Source organism: Rattus norvegicus, chromosome 10, assembly GCF_036323735.1.
Source record: "Rattus norvegicus strain BN/NHsdMcwi chromosome 10, GRCr8, whole genome shotgun sequence".
Classification (NCBI taxonomy): Eukaryota; Metazoa; Chordata; class Mammalia; order Rodentia; family Muridae; genus Rattus; species Rattus norvegicus.
In genome coordinates, this window is record NC_086028.1 from 94,048,128 (window position 1) to 94,064,839 (window position 16,712).

The following is a 16,712-nucleotide window of genomic DNA, read 5'->3' on the forward strand; positions in this document are numbered from 1 at the left end:
TTTTTGTTTGTTCTGTCCTTTAAATCGACAGTGGCAAAAATGGTTTGGAAAGGTCTCTTCCGATTCTGACAAAGTTCATATATTGATTCACATGAGTTAAATTGCTCTATCTCCCAGCATGCATCATTGTTAGTTAGTGATAGTCAGTGTGTGTGTGTGTGTGTGTGTGTGTGTGTGTGTGTGTGTGTGTGTGTGTGTCTGTGAACTTACCAGTAGGGAAGATGAGCCTAGTCCATCAGGAAAGCAGCTTGGTGAGTCAGCCACCCCCAGGAGCTCTGGAACTGATTTCCATCTATGGAGTCCTGGCATGAGCTCCCACAAGGACGATGGTCTTGGAAGTGAGTGTAAGCCCAATTTCCTGTTCTAGAAAGGAAAGGATAGAATAACTCTCACACAGGCTTACTGTGGAGATAAATGAAAATTGATATATGAAAATATTTTGCTTAATGCACAGAACCTAGTCAGAACTTCAGAATTTGAACTCATTTATAAATTAATGACTTCATTTTTTTATGTCACCATGGGATGAGGTCTACTGCTTTATGGTTCCATTTTGCCTGCCTGGTTTCAGTGTGATGTGCGAACAGATGGGAAGCACCTTTAGTCACGGGATCGCTGTGTTGCCTTGACCATCTTTAGGGTACCTGATGAGAATGTATGTCTTCCGGTCCGATGTCATTCATTTCTAAAACTGTCCTAGAGTCCACACACCATTGCACTCACCTGCTTAGAGGAATCTGTACCTGTTACCACCATTCCAGTCCGTGTCACACTCACTGCTCTTGTCCATCAAGTAGCTAACCCCCTGCCCACATGCCTTGTCTCCAGCAACAACAAATTCTTTTCAGTCCTCAGTTCTTTTACATAAGTGGGATCACATGTGATTTATTTCATTACTGACTTACTTGCCTAAACAAACACTTTGAAGATTATATATATATATATATATATATATATATATATATATAAAATCACTGTATAGGTATGCCATGTTTTATATATTCACCACAGACGGAGAAACATAGTTGTGTGGCTTGTTTTAAGGGTGTCTTAGAGTGTAGTTATGCCTTCATCAAGATGTTGTGTGGTTTGTTTTTTCTCCCAGACAGATTGCCCAGTTATCAGTTTCTGAAAGAGAACTTTAAGAAAACACAGTCTGAATTTTGTTCAAAAGAAAGCTAATTATTATTTTTATTGAAACTTAGTTCTTTTTTAATTTTACAAAAATAATTAAAAAATTTTAAATTAAATATAATTCCATCATTTTCCCTTTTCCTTTCCTCCCTCCACCACCTTCTTCATCCTTTTCTTATGTAACTTGGCGCTTTATGAACTTTGCAGGGAGAAGGAGGAGCAGCTCGGCCGAGTGACTGAGGTTCAGAGGTTGCAAGCCCAGCAGGCAGACGCTGCCCTGGAGGAGTTTAAGCGGCAGGTGGAGGTGACCTCCGAGAAGGTCTACAGTGACATGAAAGAGCAGGTGAGACCCACTCACCCCCAGGACACTGCACTGTGAGACCCACTCACCCCAGGACACTGCACTGTGAGACCCACTCACCCCCGGAACACTGCACTGTGAGACCCACTCACCCCAGGACACTGCACTGTGAGACCCACTCACCCCAGGACACTGCACTGTGAGACCCACTCACCCCAGGACACTGCACTGTGAGACCCACTCACCCCCAGGACACTGCACTGTGAGACCCACTCACCCCAGGACACTGCACTGTGAGACCCACTCACCCCCAGGACACTGCACTGTGAGACCCACTCACCCCAGGACACTGCACTGTGAGACCCACTCACCCCAGGACACTGCACTGTGAGACCCACTCACCCCAGGACACTGCACTGTGACACCCACTCACCCCCAGGACACTGCACTGTGAGACCCACTCACCCCAGGACACTGCACTGTGAGACCCACTCACCCCAGGACACTGCACTGTGAGACCCACTCACTCCCAGGACACTGCACTTTGAGACCCACTCACCCCCAGGACACTGCACTGTGAGACCCACTCACCCCCAGGACACTGCACTGTGAGACCCACTCACCCCAGGACACTGCACTGTGAGACCCACTCACCCCCAGGACACTGCACTGTGAGACCCACTCACCCCAGGAACACTGCACTGTGAGACCCACTCACCCCCAGGACACTGCACTGTGAGACCCACTCACCCCAGGACACTGCACTGTGAGACCCACTCACCCCAGGAACACTGCACTGTGAGACCCACTCACCCCAGGAACACTGCACTGTGAGACCCACTCACCCCAGGACACTGCACTGTGAGACCCACTCACCCCCAGGACACTGCACTGTGAGACCCACTCACCCCAGGACACTGCACTGTGAGACCCACTCACCCCCAGGACACTGCACTGTGAGACCCACTCACCCCCAGGACACTGCCCTGTGAGACCCACTCACCCCAGGACACTGCACTGTGAGACCCACTCACCCCCAGGACACTGCACTGCTCTAAAGCTGCGTTGGTGCTGGAGAGATGCTTAGCAGTGAAAGCACAGACCGGTGTCACAGAGGACCGGACTTCTTCCCACCACACGCTTTTCGCCTGTCTCCATGACAATTCCACTTATGTGTAGATACTGGCACACAGGCTCACATGAGTATGTGTGATTAAATATGCAAATAAGAGTTGGGCATAGTTATGAGTTCCAAAACTGCCTGTCTGCATAGCAGGTTCCAGGCCAACCAGCGCTATATGGTGAGACCCCTATCTGAAGAAAGAGAAAGCCCTGTCAGAAGTAACAATACAGCGGGGTCAGCGAGTAAGAATGCAAAGGGGTCTGAACCTGCGATTCACCTTTGAAGCCAGAATGGTCACCTAAGAGTACTAAAGTCCATCTCAAAGTGTGGTAATGGCAGCAATGTTAATACAACAATGTATAATTGTATACATGTAGGAAATGTCCAAAGATTAATTTTTTGTTTGTTTTTGTTTTTGTTTTCCAAGACAAGGTTTCTCTGTGTAGATTTGGCTGTCCTGGAATTCACTCTGTGGACCAGGCTGGCCTCAAAATTACAGAGAACTGTCTGCTTCTGCCTTCCAAGTGCAGATTAAAGGCATGTACCACCACGGCCCAGCAAAGAGTACATTTTTAAAAGAAAAGATTATGCTAGTACTAAAAGCTTTTATCTGTTATTCTCATTTTATTTGGTACATTTAATAATATATATGTTTTTATGTTTAACTAGTATATTTTAATGGTAAATATATTTTATCATTTGAAAATGATCACATTTTAATTATCAGCTCCTTGTAGTAAGTATATTTAGATTGTTTTCTGTCATAATTAGGGTTTCTGTTGCTGTGATGAAACACTATAACCAAAAGCAACTTGGGAAGAAAGGATTTATTTTGCTTACATATCTATATCATTTTTCACCATCAAAAGCAGTGAGGGCAGGAATTCAAACATGGCTGGTACCTGGTGAAGGACCTGATGAGAAGCTCTAGAGAGGAGCTGCTTACTTGGCTTGCTCCTCATGACTTGCTTAGTCTATGTTCTTACAGCACCAAGGACTACTTGTGCATGAGTGTGGTCACACACACATGGCTGGGCCCTCACCCAGCCATTACTAAATAAGAAAATGATCCCACAGACTCCATTCTTCTGGAGGCCTTTTCTCAACTGAAGTTACCTCTTATGGAATGACTCTGGCTCCTGTCAGGTTGACATAAACTATAGGCTGCACATTGCTGAAGCAGCATGGTGTAGTTATGCTGTTTCTCTTCAGCTGCAGGTGTCTCCCCTAGGAAAACCAAGCACACGTGAGTGTTAGAAATGGCCCTGAGCAAAACCTACAGGCTTCTGTTTGAAACTGCTTATTTTGATGTGACTTTCTCAGTTCTGATTTCCACTAATGCTGATTTGGGAGTGTGATTTGGAGGACTCCATTTTTCTGTTTTCAGCTTGTTCCCTAGGTAAAATCTTTGGGGACTTTGTGCTAGGCAGCAGAGACTATCCATCCTGATGCTTGGATGTGGATTTCACTTTCTGTTCCACCCGGACCTAGGATGTGTATGTGGTCCAGATATTTCACAGAACTGATCGGAAATTCTCTGTTAGGCTTAAAATTAAAGGAATAAAGAAATTACCAAAAAAGAAAGCTTGAGGCAAGAATATGTAAACATATTGCCAAGAATTATTGACTAGATATTAGGTGTTTGGCAATGCGTAGCCAATAGTAGAACACTTCAATAAAAGCTATTATGGTCAACTTTCGGGTCACCAAGTGCACTTAGAGTTGGTGGAACAATACAAACATCAGAATTTGTATTCAGTCCTCACAGTGTAAAGCCACAAATCTGAAAATGGCCTACGTTAGAATTCAGAAGAAGCTAAAAACCATATATCTCCCCTATAAATATATATGAAAAAGAATTGAACCTCTAAAATAAAATAAACATTCTATGACTTTCTATGCATTATGATACTAGTAAAGGAATGAGAACAATAATAGTGTTTTACAGTTTGGGAAGAAAAAAGTTACAATTCAGTTTAATCAATAACCAAGGGTTTTGTTCACTCACTAGATATCAGAAAAACTCCACATGCATGCACGCATGCACATGTACACACACACACACACACACACACACACACACACACACACACATACACACACACACACACCTTACTTCTTTTCTTCAAAAACATTACATGAAGACATTTTATCTAGAGATGAAGCACAAGCTTCCCACACATAGGGATGCCATCATCTAAACAGTGAGGCAAAGATCCATCAAAGTAGAAATGAATTTAAATGATGTTAAAAATCTTATTATAAAAGCGAATATGAAGTGAATGGAATTCTCAAAAGAAAGTATGTAGGGGTGTGTGTATAAAATTTGTATTTTATAATACACACACACACACACACACACACACACACACACACACACACAAATTTAAACTTGAAAAGGCCAGGAAATTACTCAGTGTGCGCAGTACTTATCACACAAGCATGAGGCCTGACGTCTGGACCCCTGATAACTGTGTAGAAGCCATGCTGGGTCACACATTTCTGTGCTTCCAGTCCAGGGGCCAGATATGGGGAGGAGACAGACATAGTAAATCTCTAGAGCTTGCTGGCCAGCGAAGCTAGTTGAATTGGGGAGCTCTAGGTGCAGTGAGAGACCCTGTCTCAAAAAGTGAAGTGGACGTGTGGCTTGAGAGCATTAAGGCTCTGTTCAATTCCCATCTCCCACATGGCGGCTCACAGTTAACTCTAACTCCAGTTCTAGAATATCCAGCGCCCTCTTTTGGCCTCAGAGGACACTGTACATATGTGGTGTATGTACATAAATATGTGGTGTGTTTATGTCTATAAATGCAGGTAAAACATCCACATACTTAACAACCTAAGGCAGGAAGTGAGAAAGATACCTGATCTCATTGTCTATTTTCTGCTTGCTTGTGCACACAAAACAGAGGGATGTGAACACATACATTCCTTCCATTAACAAATTAAAATGAAATCTCCACATTAAGCTAGCTAAGATTAATAAATGTATAGGACTAGGAGAAATAGCACACTGATCCAACACTGGGTAGCCTGGTTGAGACTGTGAGTCTGGGTATCCCTTAGCCATAGCAAAGGGATTGGTGGATATTGAGAAGAGCTTAGTATATAAGGTTCTTTGTCACTAATGTGAAACTCGTATGATCCCTAAACCAAGGAAACATAACATAGAGTAACCTGGACCCCTGAAGCCAGGTACATAGCTTTAGCCCAGCACTCTGGAGGCAGAGGCAGGTGAATCTCTGTGATGTTGAGACCAGCTTAGTTTACACAGTGAGTTCCAGAGCAGCCAGGGCTACATAGAGAGACTGACAGAAAAAAGAGAAAGAGGGGAGACAGGGAGGGATGGAGGGGGAGGGAAGGTGGGAGAGGAGGAAGAAGGGCCAGGGGAGGGGAAGGGGAAAGGGCCAGTGAGATAGCTGATTTTGATCCCTAGGACTTGAGTTTGATCCCTAGAATCTTGAAAGAACACCACCACGAAGCTACCCTCTGACCTCCATACATACCCACCCATGATGCACGCATGTGTGCACACGCGCACGTGCGTGCGCTCATTTTTTTTTAAATTAAAACTTGATTAAAGTTTACATTCTCTTTCTGTTACAATGTTTTTATTGGGTGTCAATCTTTTAAGATTTTAAGTAGAGGAAAACAAACAAGCAAAACAACGAAGACCAGTTCAGCTTTGTAAAGTTTACTTGACCATGGGTTTATTTTGTTTTGTTTTAAGGCTCTAGAACTGGGTACCATAGTAGAATAAAATTGGTTCAGAATCCACAGCACCCCATCCTCATAGTGTGGTGAGTGGCCTTTATAACCAAAGAGCTAGGCGTGACAACAGCTATTTCCTGACTGGTATACTTCTGCCACTTTGCCCGCTGCCCTTTCTGGTATTACATGGCAGCCTCCAACCTGGGATTGCCTAAGGCTCACTGTGTGGCTCCCTCTGCTCTGCTGCTTACCAATGGCAGGTAGTGTCAGGCTACTTGGAACCTGCCTGCAACAACTGACACTGTAGATGGAAGTTCCTTTATGCCGAATTTTGTTTAGATACGAATACTGGTTTAAACCAGTTTATGATTTCAGCAACGTATAGGCACTAAATCATTAATTATCTAGGTGCACATTTTCATAAGTATCTTGAGAAGGTAATTGCAGAACCTGAGAGGGAATATTGTCAAAGAATGGGAGCTGAGGACTACAGTAGAGTGCACTCATGCGGTTGTAAATATTAACAGGTTAACTTTTTCTGCTTAATAAATAGTATTAACAGACCTAAATCTACAATATGCTCTTACAAAAGACACCACTGGAATAAAAAAAACCAAAAACTTTTGTTAAAAGTATGATGAAATTGTTTCACTTATTTTCAGAGGAAATGAAGAACTGTGTTAAAGCATCATACAAATTAGAATTAATACAAGTTCGTAAACTAGAGCAAAGGGCTTGTGTTTGTGTGTCAAAGGCAGGACTGCTTGAGTCCCCTCTTTGGAAAGGTGTTAGGAACACACAGAGAGGTCACAGTCATCATGTACATTTTTCTCTGTCTTTTAGACTGCAGAGATGAACCAGATGAATTTTCTACTTTCTGCTGTCTAGAGACAGCACATTAAATTTTTACTCTTGTAAATCCGTTATGAAATTTAGTAGACCATACACAAAACTTCATTTTGTTTCTAAAACTTGACATATCAAAAAAGACGTTATTTACCACAATGTAATAAAACTGGAAATTCAATTTGAACTGAAACTCCCACGTTGACTTCACCAAAATGAAAGGGTTTTGCTCTCTGAAAGACTCCAATAAATTACAACAAAAGGAAAGGCTGGAGAATGGGGTAAGTATTTTAATTTCTACATTTCAAAGAATTCGAGTATAAAATATGAAAGGTATCAGTACAACTCAATAACAAGACAAGTAGCCCAATCAAAAATAGACAAAGACTCATAGAGCCCCCTCCCAGAAGATAGACTGAGGACAGGTAGGCACAGGAAAGGTGCTGAACACCTCACTTGAGATGCAAACTGAAACCCAGTGAGATGTCGCTTTCCGGATGGAATGGCTAAGATGATGAGGAGAGCAGAGGATCAGGAGTGCCATGCAGCTGGATGGAGCTCTTACACGTGGTTAGGAAACATAGAATGGCGCTGCCATTGTAGAAGATTGCCAGTAAACAGCTACATGTACTGTACGTCAGGGATTCTTGTATTTATTGAAGGGAAGTAAAAACAAGTGTAGACCAGAACTTGTGCACAATTACTGACAGAAACAGTAATTCATATGCTGCTCAACAAACGAAAAGATGACCAGGAACTAATAAATAATATGTAGAGCCATCAAAAGGATTGGGTTATTGATAATTCTCAACAAATGGATGTCTCCAAGCCTGTGGATGAAAGAATATAAAACCAGAAAAGTCTGTACTGAGTGCTTTCTAATCACTGGTTCTGTTAGAATGCTTTAGACCCTGCGGAGGCCTCTTTAAATCTCACATCAACTGAATACCTTTCAGAGCCAGGGGGCTTGTCTCATTCCTTGGGAACATTTATGTTATGTAAGGTGGAAAGTTTTCCAGCATGCTGAATTGTTTTTGATTGTGCCGCTTGTGTGACTTTGAGCGTTGGTGGTGATTTTAGTCACCCACACCCAGTGACTGCAGGGACTCATGAAACGCTCCAGAACAGATGATGTGCCTGGCCTCAGGAGCAGTCCCAATCAATGTAAAGGACTAAAATGATGCTCAGTGTACTCTGTTAGCCACATTATTGTAATTTAGAAATAAATGACAAAACAAATCAGGGAAACACTCAAATATTAGAAAGTTAAACAATAGACTTTTAAGAATAATTCATGGGTCAAGGTAAAACAAAGAGAATATTTTGACCTGATCTAAAGCAAAAATTAGGACATATCAATTTTTTTTTCAGTTCAGGTAAAGCAATAAATAAAAATTTATAGTTTGAAGCATCTATGTCTAAAGAGAAAATTCTCAAGCCACCACCCTCACCTTCATCCTAAGAACAGAGAAAAAAAGTAATGCAAGTGTGTGTCTAGAGAAGCAGGAAGAACAGAGTGGCGAGGAACCAGTGAGGGAGTAGATGTGGGGAAGTGGACAGCTGTCGGGACGGCCCAAACGACGGTTCAGAAACAGTATCAAAATTGGCTAAAGCTACACTAAGAACAAATAAAGGGCAATGGGTGCAGTTGGGCTGAGAGGAGAGAGGGCACCACTGTGGATTAATGAAACGTGGCATGCAGATAGAAAGGGAAAAAATTACTTGGTTTTACCATAAGTGGCAGAAGTTCCCACTTATGATTTTTCTGCAGATAACATATTTACTCTTGTTACTTTCTACTTAATAAAAATTTTAGGGGTTGGGGATTTAGCTCAGTGGTAGAGCGCTTGCCTAGGAAGCGCAAGGCCCTGGGTTCGGTCCCCAGCTCCGAAAAAAAAGAAGCAAAAAAAAAATTTTTTTAAGGACAGATATTTAATAGCTCACCCCACAAATTCTTTTACTTCACCCCTTCCTAATCTTCATCCCCTAGATTAAATTTCTTTAGACTTTCATATCAGTACGTACACACACACACACACACACACACACACACACACACACACACGCACACACACACACACACGATTTTATGACTGTATCTAAAATCAAAGATCCATAAGTGATTGATATATAAGTCTGGCTTATTTCACTTGTAAGACAATGGCCAATTGTATTTATTCTCCTGCAAACAGCGTTCAATCTTCTGCCTCATCCCCCTCCCCTTCCTCCTCCTCCTCCTTCTCTTCTTCCTCTTCTTCCTCCTCTTCTTTTTCGCTATTAATTTTATTTATTTATTTATTTCGCAATCCAGTCATTGTTCCCTGCCGGTCCCCTCTCCCACAGTTCTTCATCCTATCCCTTCTTCTCTCTGTCTGCAAGACGATGTTATCCCTTTCCTTACACCCCCAATCTGACTTCCTCACTCCCTGGGGCCTCAAGGCAGAGGCTTGCAGATTCTCCCACTGAGGCCAGTCAGGCAGTCCTCTGTGTATATGTGTCAGGGCCTCTGACAAGCTCCTGATGCTGCCTGGTTGGTGGCTCAGTGTTTGAGAGATCTTGGGAGTCCTGGATACTTGAGACTGCTGGTCTTCCTTTGGGGTCGCCTTCCTCCTCAGCTTCCTTCAGCTTTTCCCTAATTCAACCACAGGGGTCAGCAGCTTCTGTCCATTGGCTGGGTGTAAGTATTTGTATCTGCCTCAGTCAGATGCTCTTTGGGCTTCTCAGAGGACAGCTATGCTAGGCTCTTATCTATAAGAACATTATAGCATCAGTAATAGTATCAGGCCTTGGAGCCTCCCCTTGAGATGGATCCCAAGTTGGGTCAGTCAGTGGACCACGTTTCCCTCAGTCTCGTCTTCGTTTTTGTCCCTGCAGTTCTTTTAGACAGGAACAGTCCTGGGTCATAGTTTTTGACTGTGGGATGGCAACCCTATCCCTATACTTGATGTCCTGTCTTTCAACTGGAGGTGGACTCCTTCAGTTCCTTCTCCCAAATGTTGGATATTTTATTATATCTCACCTCCCAGGTCTCAGGTACATTCTAGAGGGTCCCCCTACTTCCCATCTCCCACCTCCAGGTCACATATTTCCTACTCATTCTGCTGGCCAGCAGGGCTTCTCTCCTGTTTCCACCTGGATACCTGATCATGTTCCTCTTTTCCCCTCTCCCACCCAAATCCCTCCCTCCCTCTGTTTTCTTCTTCCTCCCAAGTAGGATTGAAGCTTCCTCACTTGGGCCCTTTTGCTTGTTAACCTTCTTGAGTTCTGTGGATTGTATCCTTGGTATTCTGTACTTTTTTGCCAATATCCACTTATTAGTGAGAATATACCATGCATGTCCTTTTGGGTCTGAGTTACTTCACTCAGGATGACATTTTCTAGTCCCATCCATTTGCCTGCAAAACTCATGATGTCCTCATTATTAAGAGCTGAATAGTACTCCATTGTGTAAATCAACCACATTTTCTGTATCCATTCTTCCATTGTAGGCATCTGGGTTGTTTCCAGCTTCTGGCTGTCATAGGTAAGGCTGCTATGAACATAGTGGAGCACATGCCCCTGCGGTATGGTGGGACATCTTTGGGGTACATGCCCAGGAGTGGAATAGCCGATCTTTAGGTAGATCTATTTCCAATTTTGTGAGGAAGCTCCAGATTGATTTTCAGAGTGGTTGTACCAGTTTACAATCCCACCAGCAATGGAGGAGTGTTCCTCTTTCTCCACATCCTTGTCGACATGTGCTGTCACCCGAGAGTTTGATCTTAGCCTTTCTGATTTGTGTAAGGTGGAATCTCAGGGTCGGTTTGGTTTGCATTTCCCGTAAAGAAAAGTTCAGAGTCCTTAGTCATCGGGGAAATGTAAATGATGTCACTCTTTAGGGATGAACACGGCTCAAGTCTGTACACCACAGTTCTTTCTTCCTCTTTCTCTTGACATGCACTTGGCTTATTTTGTAAGTTAGCTATTGTGGCCAGTGCTGCACTACCCATGGAAATGCTGGGAGTTCTCGGGTGTGTGTGCCTTAGAGTGTTTGAGGTGCACACGTGGAGTAGGAGCTCCTGCACAGGACAGTTCTTGCTGTAGTCCGTTTGTCAGCCATAATCTAAGAAAGGGGCCATCCCATTCTGTCTTCCTTGTTGGCCTCCTCTTCTGTGCAGAAGCCTTTTAACTTCATGCAGTCCCGTTTGCCAACTTCTCCTTTTCCTTCCTGCCCTGTTGAAGTCTTCTTCATCTAGTTCTTGCCTGTGCCTCTATCCTGAAGTGTTTCCCCTGGTTTCCCTCCTAACACTCTCAGCTCTTACATTACAGTCTTCCATCCATTTAGTTGACTTTTGTGGGCTGAGAGCCTACGTTCTAGTTTTATTTTTCTTCTACTCGTGGACATCCATTTTCTGACATCATTTGTCGACAAGGTTGTTGTTTATATAATGTATTTTTTTGGCATATTTGTCAAAAACTAGGTTGCTGGACCTGTTTGTTTAGGGTCCTCTCTCCGGCTGCACTTGCGTGTGTTTCTGGTTTTGTTACTGTTGCTCAGTGGTGGTGTTTGAGAAAAGGCATTGTGGCTGCCCAGCATTGCCGTCTTTCCTCAGGATTGCTCTGGCAACCTCGGCTCTCTGTGCTACCATAAGGACTTTCAGGTTTCTTTTCCTATGTATGTGAGTAATCTCATTGGAATTTTGATGCCGTTTGTATTGAGTCTGTGGTTTGCTTGTGGAAATATAAGCATTTTCATGATATTCTGTCCATGAGCGTATGAGTTCTTCCTCATGTCTTCTTCATTTTCTTTCTTGTTGTTTTAAAATTTCCATTGTAGATATCTTCCACTCATTCATTAGATTTACTGTCCAGTGTTGTATTTATTTTTAGGCTTTTGTCTTCCTGATTCCTTTCTTGGTGAACTCAGTAGGTGGGGATAGAAAATTACTGGTTTTTATTTGTTGATATTGGATACAGCTGCTGTGCCAGGAGTGTTTATCAGTGCTGCAACACTTATGGTGCACCTTTGTTGTTCTGTGTTCTTCTGTGCTGTGTGCAGGTATGGATGAACCTTGTCCTCAGTGGTATTACTCCCAACATCCAGGGCTGTGCTGAGTAACAGTGGGGCAAGTGGACACCATCACTCCATGCCTGATCTCATCAGAAGTGCTTCGTGTTTACCTGTTAAATATTACCTATACGTTTGTTGTAGTTATTGTTCATCTTTATTATCATGAGACATGCGTCTCTTATTAATTTCTTTAGGACTCTCATTATGAAGATATCTATGATGATTTTTTAGAAATTATTGAAAAGATCATGACATTTTCTCTTTGATTCTAATGTGACGGGTACATTTACTAATTTACATATACTGAACCATCTTTATGATTAAATTCAAATCAACCAATTCTAAATGACCTTTTAGATTTAATTATTGAATTTGAAAATTTTTTCATTATTCACTAGAGATTGACTCCTTATTTTTAATGTATCTATGTGCATGTATGTATGTGTCCTTATTTTGTTTGAGTAACAAAGTAATACCAGCTTGGCAAAATATATAGAACTGAAAGCCCTGACAACAGTATAATGGTCTCAGGGACCATTTTTGTTATTATAATTTAATTATTTCATTTTTAAGATTATAATTACATCATTTCCCCTTCCTTTTCCTCTTTGCAAATCCCCTCACAAAACCCTGCCTGCTTACCCTCTTTTTTCATTAATTCATGGCCCCTTTTTTAATTAATTGTTGTTACATATGTGTATGTGCACATTCATATATATACCCCATTCCATCTATACAATGTTGCTTGTATGTATTTCCACATTATTATTTTGTTATATGACATTTTTATATTTTGAGAGAAAGTACATTTATAAATTTCATACACTCACACAATGCGTTCCCATCATACTCACCTTCCATTTCTGTCCCTCTATTCTTTCTGGATCATCCCCTTCATGTCACCCTCCCAGTTTCATCATTTCTTTGTCCCCATGTCTGTCTTCCCCTGTCCTTCATGATCCACTGCCTTCAGTTACTGCTGAATGCCCATAGAGGCAGGGGTCAGGCCATCCACTGAGGCATCGTCAGCTCACAGAGCCTGCACTCATGAAGGAGACGGGGTCTCCCTTCCCCAGCAGCATTGACTCTTTAGGTTCTTAGCTGGAAGTTGGGGCCTATGTCTACCATCCATGACAGAATGTTGTCTGGTTTCATCTTGTGCAGTCAACCACAGCTGTTATGATCTCATTTGTGCAGCAGGCCTGCCTGCCCTGTGCAGAAGACAGTGTTGCTACAGTCTTCCCTGACTTACAGCCTGTCCAGTCTTTCCACCCTCTTTCTGCAGTTACCTGAGCTCTGTGGACAGGTCATGTGACATAGATGCTCCATGTATAGGTGAGCCATCTTCCAACACTTGTTCTCTGAAGTTTGGCCAGTTGTGAGTGGCTTTATTTAACTGCAGGCCACTATACAAAGATATTTCTCTGATGAGGACTGAGAGCTGCCTTACTCTATGGCTATAGAGAAACATATTTAGAAGGTAATAGTGTTGGCCTCACCATGGGGGCCTCTGAACTATCCGGCTATAGGTTATTGGCCAGATTAACAGTAACAGCAATGAGTTTCCTTTTGTGGAGTGGACCAGAAAGCACTTGGCTGCCCCCATAACGTACATGCCACTGTTGAGCTCATGGACATATCTTACAGTGCCAGTGCAATCATAGAGTTCACAGCTGGGTCTGACTGTGGAACCATTATTTTAATAACCTCACCCATATGTAAAATGAGGTGGCCATCAGCTGTGGAGTGTTAGAGATGACAGGTAGCATTTGGAGATTTGCCTTTGGAAATACCATGTCTGTTGGATCAGTCCTCAGAGCATCTCTGTTCTGTGGTGCGCCAGCCTCCAGTTTCCAGTCACACCGCACCTGCCAGACCACCATAAGAGTCCATGTGCCCTACCTTCTTCTTCCCATGTCTCTGTGAGCTGATGAGCTCACACAGGGCCCTAAGTAGTGCATGCTGTGGTATCCTTTTACTTTTCCACATTTCCTGGCTCCATGGCCTGCTTTCGAGAGAAGCATTTGCAAGCCTGGGTTGCTGGGTGGGGCTAATTCACACTTTTGAATACTAGTAGTGATGACAAAGCAGGATGTTCGTTTGGTTGTCTCTTGTTGAAGGAATGGTTTCTATTACATAGAGTTTCCAAGTAGAATCGGATTCCCGAGATAAGAAAGGCCTGCCTGTATAAACACTAAGGGATTCCATGTGCGATGGGATCCTTACAGCTGCTTTTTCACACATCAGTCAAATGATTCTTACTGGGGAACTTGAATAAATGTTAAACAAAATGCTAAAATATATGGGAGTACATGCTAGATTAGAATCTCCCATTCAATTATTTTCAATTGTATAAATAGTATGTGACTGGTATAGAACAAAATCTGTATGAGAATAAAGCAGTAGATTCTTAACGTTAACTTAAAGCAGTAGGACTTAACGTTTTTAATCTCTATTTAGCCAAGCATATAAATACTTATTTATTGAGCTTTCTAGCACTTTCTTTTCTTTTTAATCTGTATAGGTTTGTGGTGTGCATGGATATGTATACAGCTTTTGCATATATGTGGACATGAGTGTTATGGGTGCAGAGGTTTGAGGTTGATGTCAGAGGTCACCCTTAATGGCCCTGCCACCTTATTCATTGAGGCAGGCTCTGTCAATCAAATGGGAGCTTGCTGATGTGGTTAGTTGTGTTAGCCAGCATCCTCTGGGGCTCCGTTTTCTTACTGTGAGGCTTTACTCATAGGCAAGCTGCTTCCTCCCCGACATTTCTGCTCTTCACACTTGTGGGCCAAGCACGCCAGCCACGGAGCTTTTCCCAAACCATCCTTTCCCGCATTTGTACCTAGCTATTGACCACTCTGTGTGTCTCAATGTTTTTGTATGTCTATGTATATGAGTCTTAAAATAGTTAGAAGACAATTTCTTAGCACTTTTCTAAATATTTGGTAGATAGGATAAAGTATATTTCTATTCTAAATTATATAACTTTGTAATTATACAACTTAGATTGTGCGTGTTATATTACTTACGATGTAATGGGGCACAGCACTTTATTGGAGAAAGATGAGTTACTTTTTATGACTGTAGTTGATGGAAAATGCTATATGCTTATCTGTTGTCCATTCTTCCTTTTTCCTAGAACCAGATCTCATTTAGGGAATGAGGAGTCATCCATTTAAAAACTCTTCTGTTACAGAAAGCAGTTAACATTTAATGCACTTCAAAGTAATAAGATGCAAATAGGGCAGTGAAGTTGCTACTGACAGGAATTTAGGCTTTCAGGAGTTCAGGGGGAAATGGGTTTGCTTTGGCTTGCATTTTGAGGTGCAGTCCATCACTGTGGGAAGGCGTGGCAGCAGGCAGGTAAATCATTGATCACGTTGTGTCCTCAGAGTGCAGAGAAAGATAAATGCTGGCACTCAGCTTGCACTCTCCCTTTCCTCCTATTTATCTAATCTGGGACCCCAGCCTGAGAGATGATTTTGCCCACATTGATGGTGGGTCTCCTTAGTCAGTTCCTGTGTAACATCACTACAGACATGCGCAGAAGGGTGTCTTTTAGGTGATTCCAACTATAATGTTGACAGCAAGGATAGATCATCATGCTCTGGCTTTAAAGAGGAATCTGAGCTAATCCATACCCTTTTTTCTTCTCTCCTTCCCTTCACCCTCTGCCCTCCCCTTCCCAGATGTCCAGAACTAAAGAGATCATTTTGCAACTGCCAGGGCAACGTTGAAACGCAGCAGCTGTGACCCTGACAGCTTTGGCCTCCTGTAGATGGTTACTCTTGACCTTTCTTACACTGGGAAACAATTAGGTCCCACAGTACAAGTGGAAGCCCCGGCCGGGTACCTGGGTTTTCTCTGAAGTATTCCTTCCTCTGGCAGGGAGTAAGTCTGTGGATCCCATCAGGAGGAGCCAGTGCCTTTACCACTTCTAGTCTTGCTTCTGGGCCACCAAACAAACAGAGGTGCATGCAGTCCTACTCCTGCTCCTGGGTGGGCTGCCAGACTGTATTCTTGGTTTTCTTGAAGCCAGAGATACACAATAAAGGAGCTCTTGCTTCCCTTTGGTTTTGTTTGAAGTGAATGGAATTTGGAATGATGATGTGTGAGGAAGCAGAATCCTTTGTAGTTATGGCAACTGAGAACTCTAGTTTTAGATAAGCTTTGCGAGGCTTGTTTTCTATTCTACTTAAATTGAGGAGGAAGAATGGAGTGGGGTTTGGCATTCTCGGTCAGTGTTAATTTAAAGTGAAATATATTTCATTTTTACTTACCAGCCATTGTTATTTACTTTGGTTTTTCTTAACATTTGTATTTTTAAAGTCTTTTTTGTATGTTTTAATTATTTTCTATTCTGATGACAGACAATATTGCTTACGGACATAAAGTGCTAATTTTTATTTTATATCTTTACATATTTTCAATTTTAAAATTTACTCACTTTTGATATTCTATCTGTACTGAAATAGTAAGGAGCAAGAATCTGTGTCATGTGAGCATTTGTACGGAACTACTAATCAGACCAGGTCCGCGCC

The 16,712-nt window shown here is 42.4% G+C and overlaps 1 protein-coding gene across 11 annotated transcripts in view; it reads left to right on the forward strand.

Annotated features, from left to right (window-relative positions):
• The window catches only part of Cep112 (centrosomal protein 112), a 467,050-nt gene that overhangs the window by 182,498 nt on the left and 267,840 nt on the right, over window positions 1-16,712 (forward strand). For 10 of the 11 annotated variants that reach the window (XR_005489758.2, XM_063268762.1, XM_039085650.2 and 7 more), the window contains one exon: window positions 1,342-1,477. Coding sequence is in view for 10 of the 11 variants with exons in the window: in XM_063268762.1 (XP_063124832.1) it covers window positions 1,342-1,477 (136 nt within the window). In the remaining variant the exon portion in view is untranslated. Of the gene's footprint in view, window positions 1-1,341; window positions 1,478-3,945; window positions 4,143-16,712 lie in introns of those variants that run through there. The other variant, XM_039085653.2, reaches the window with a different exon arrangement.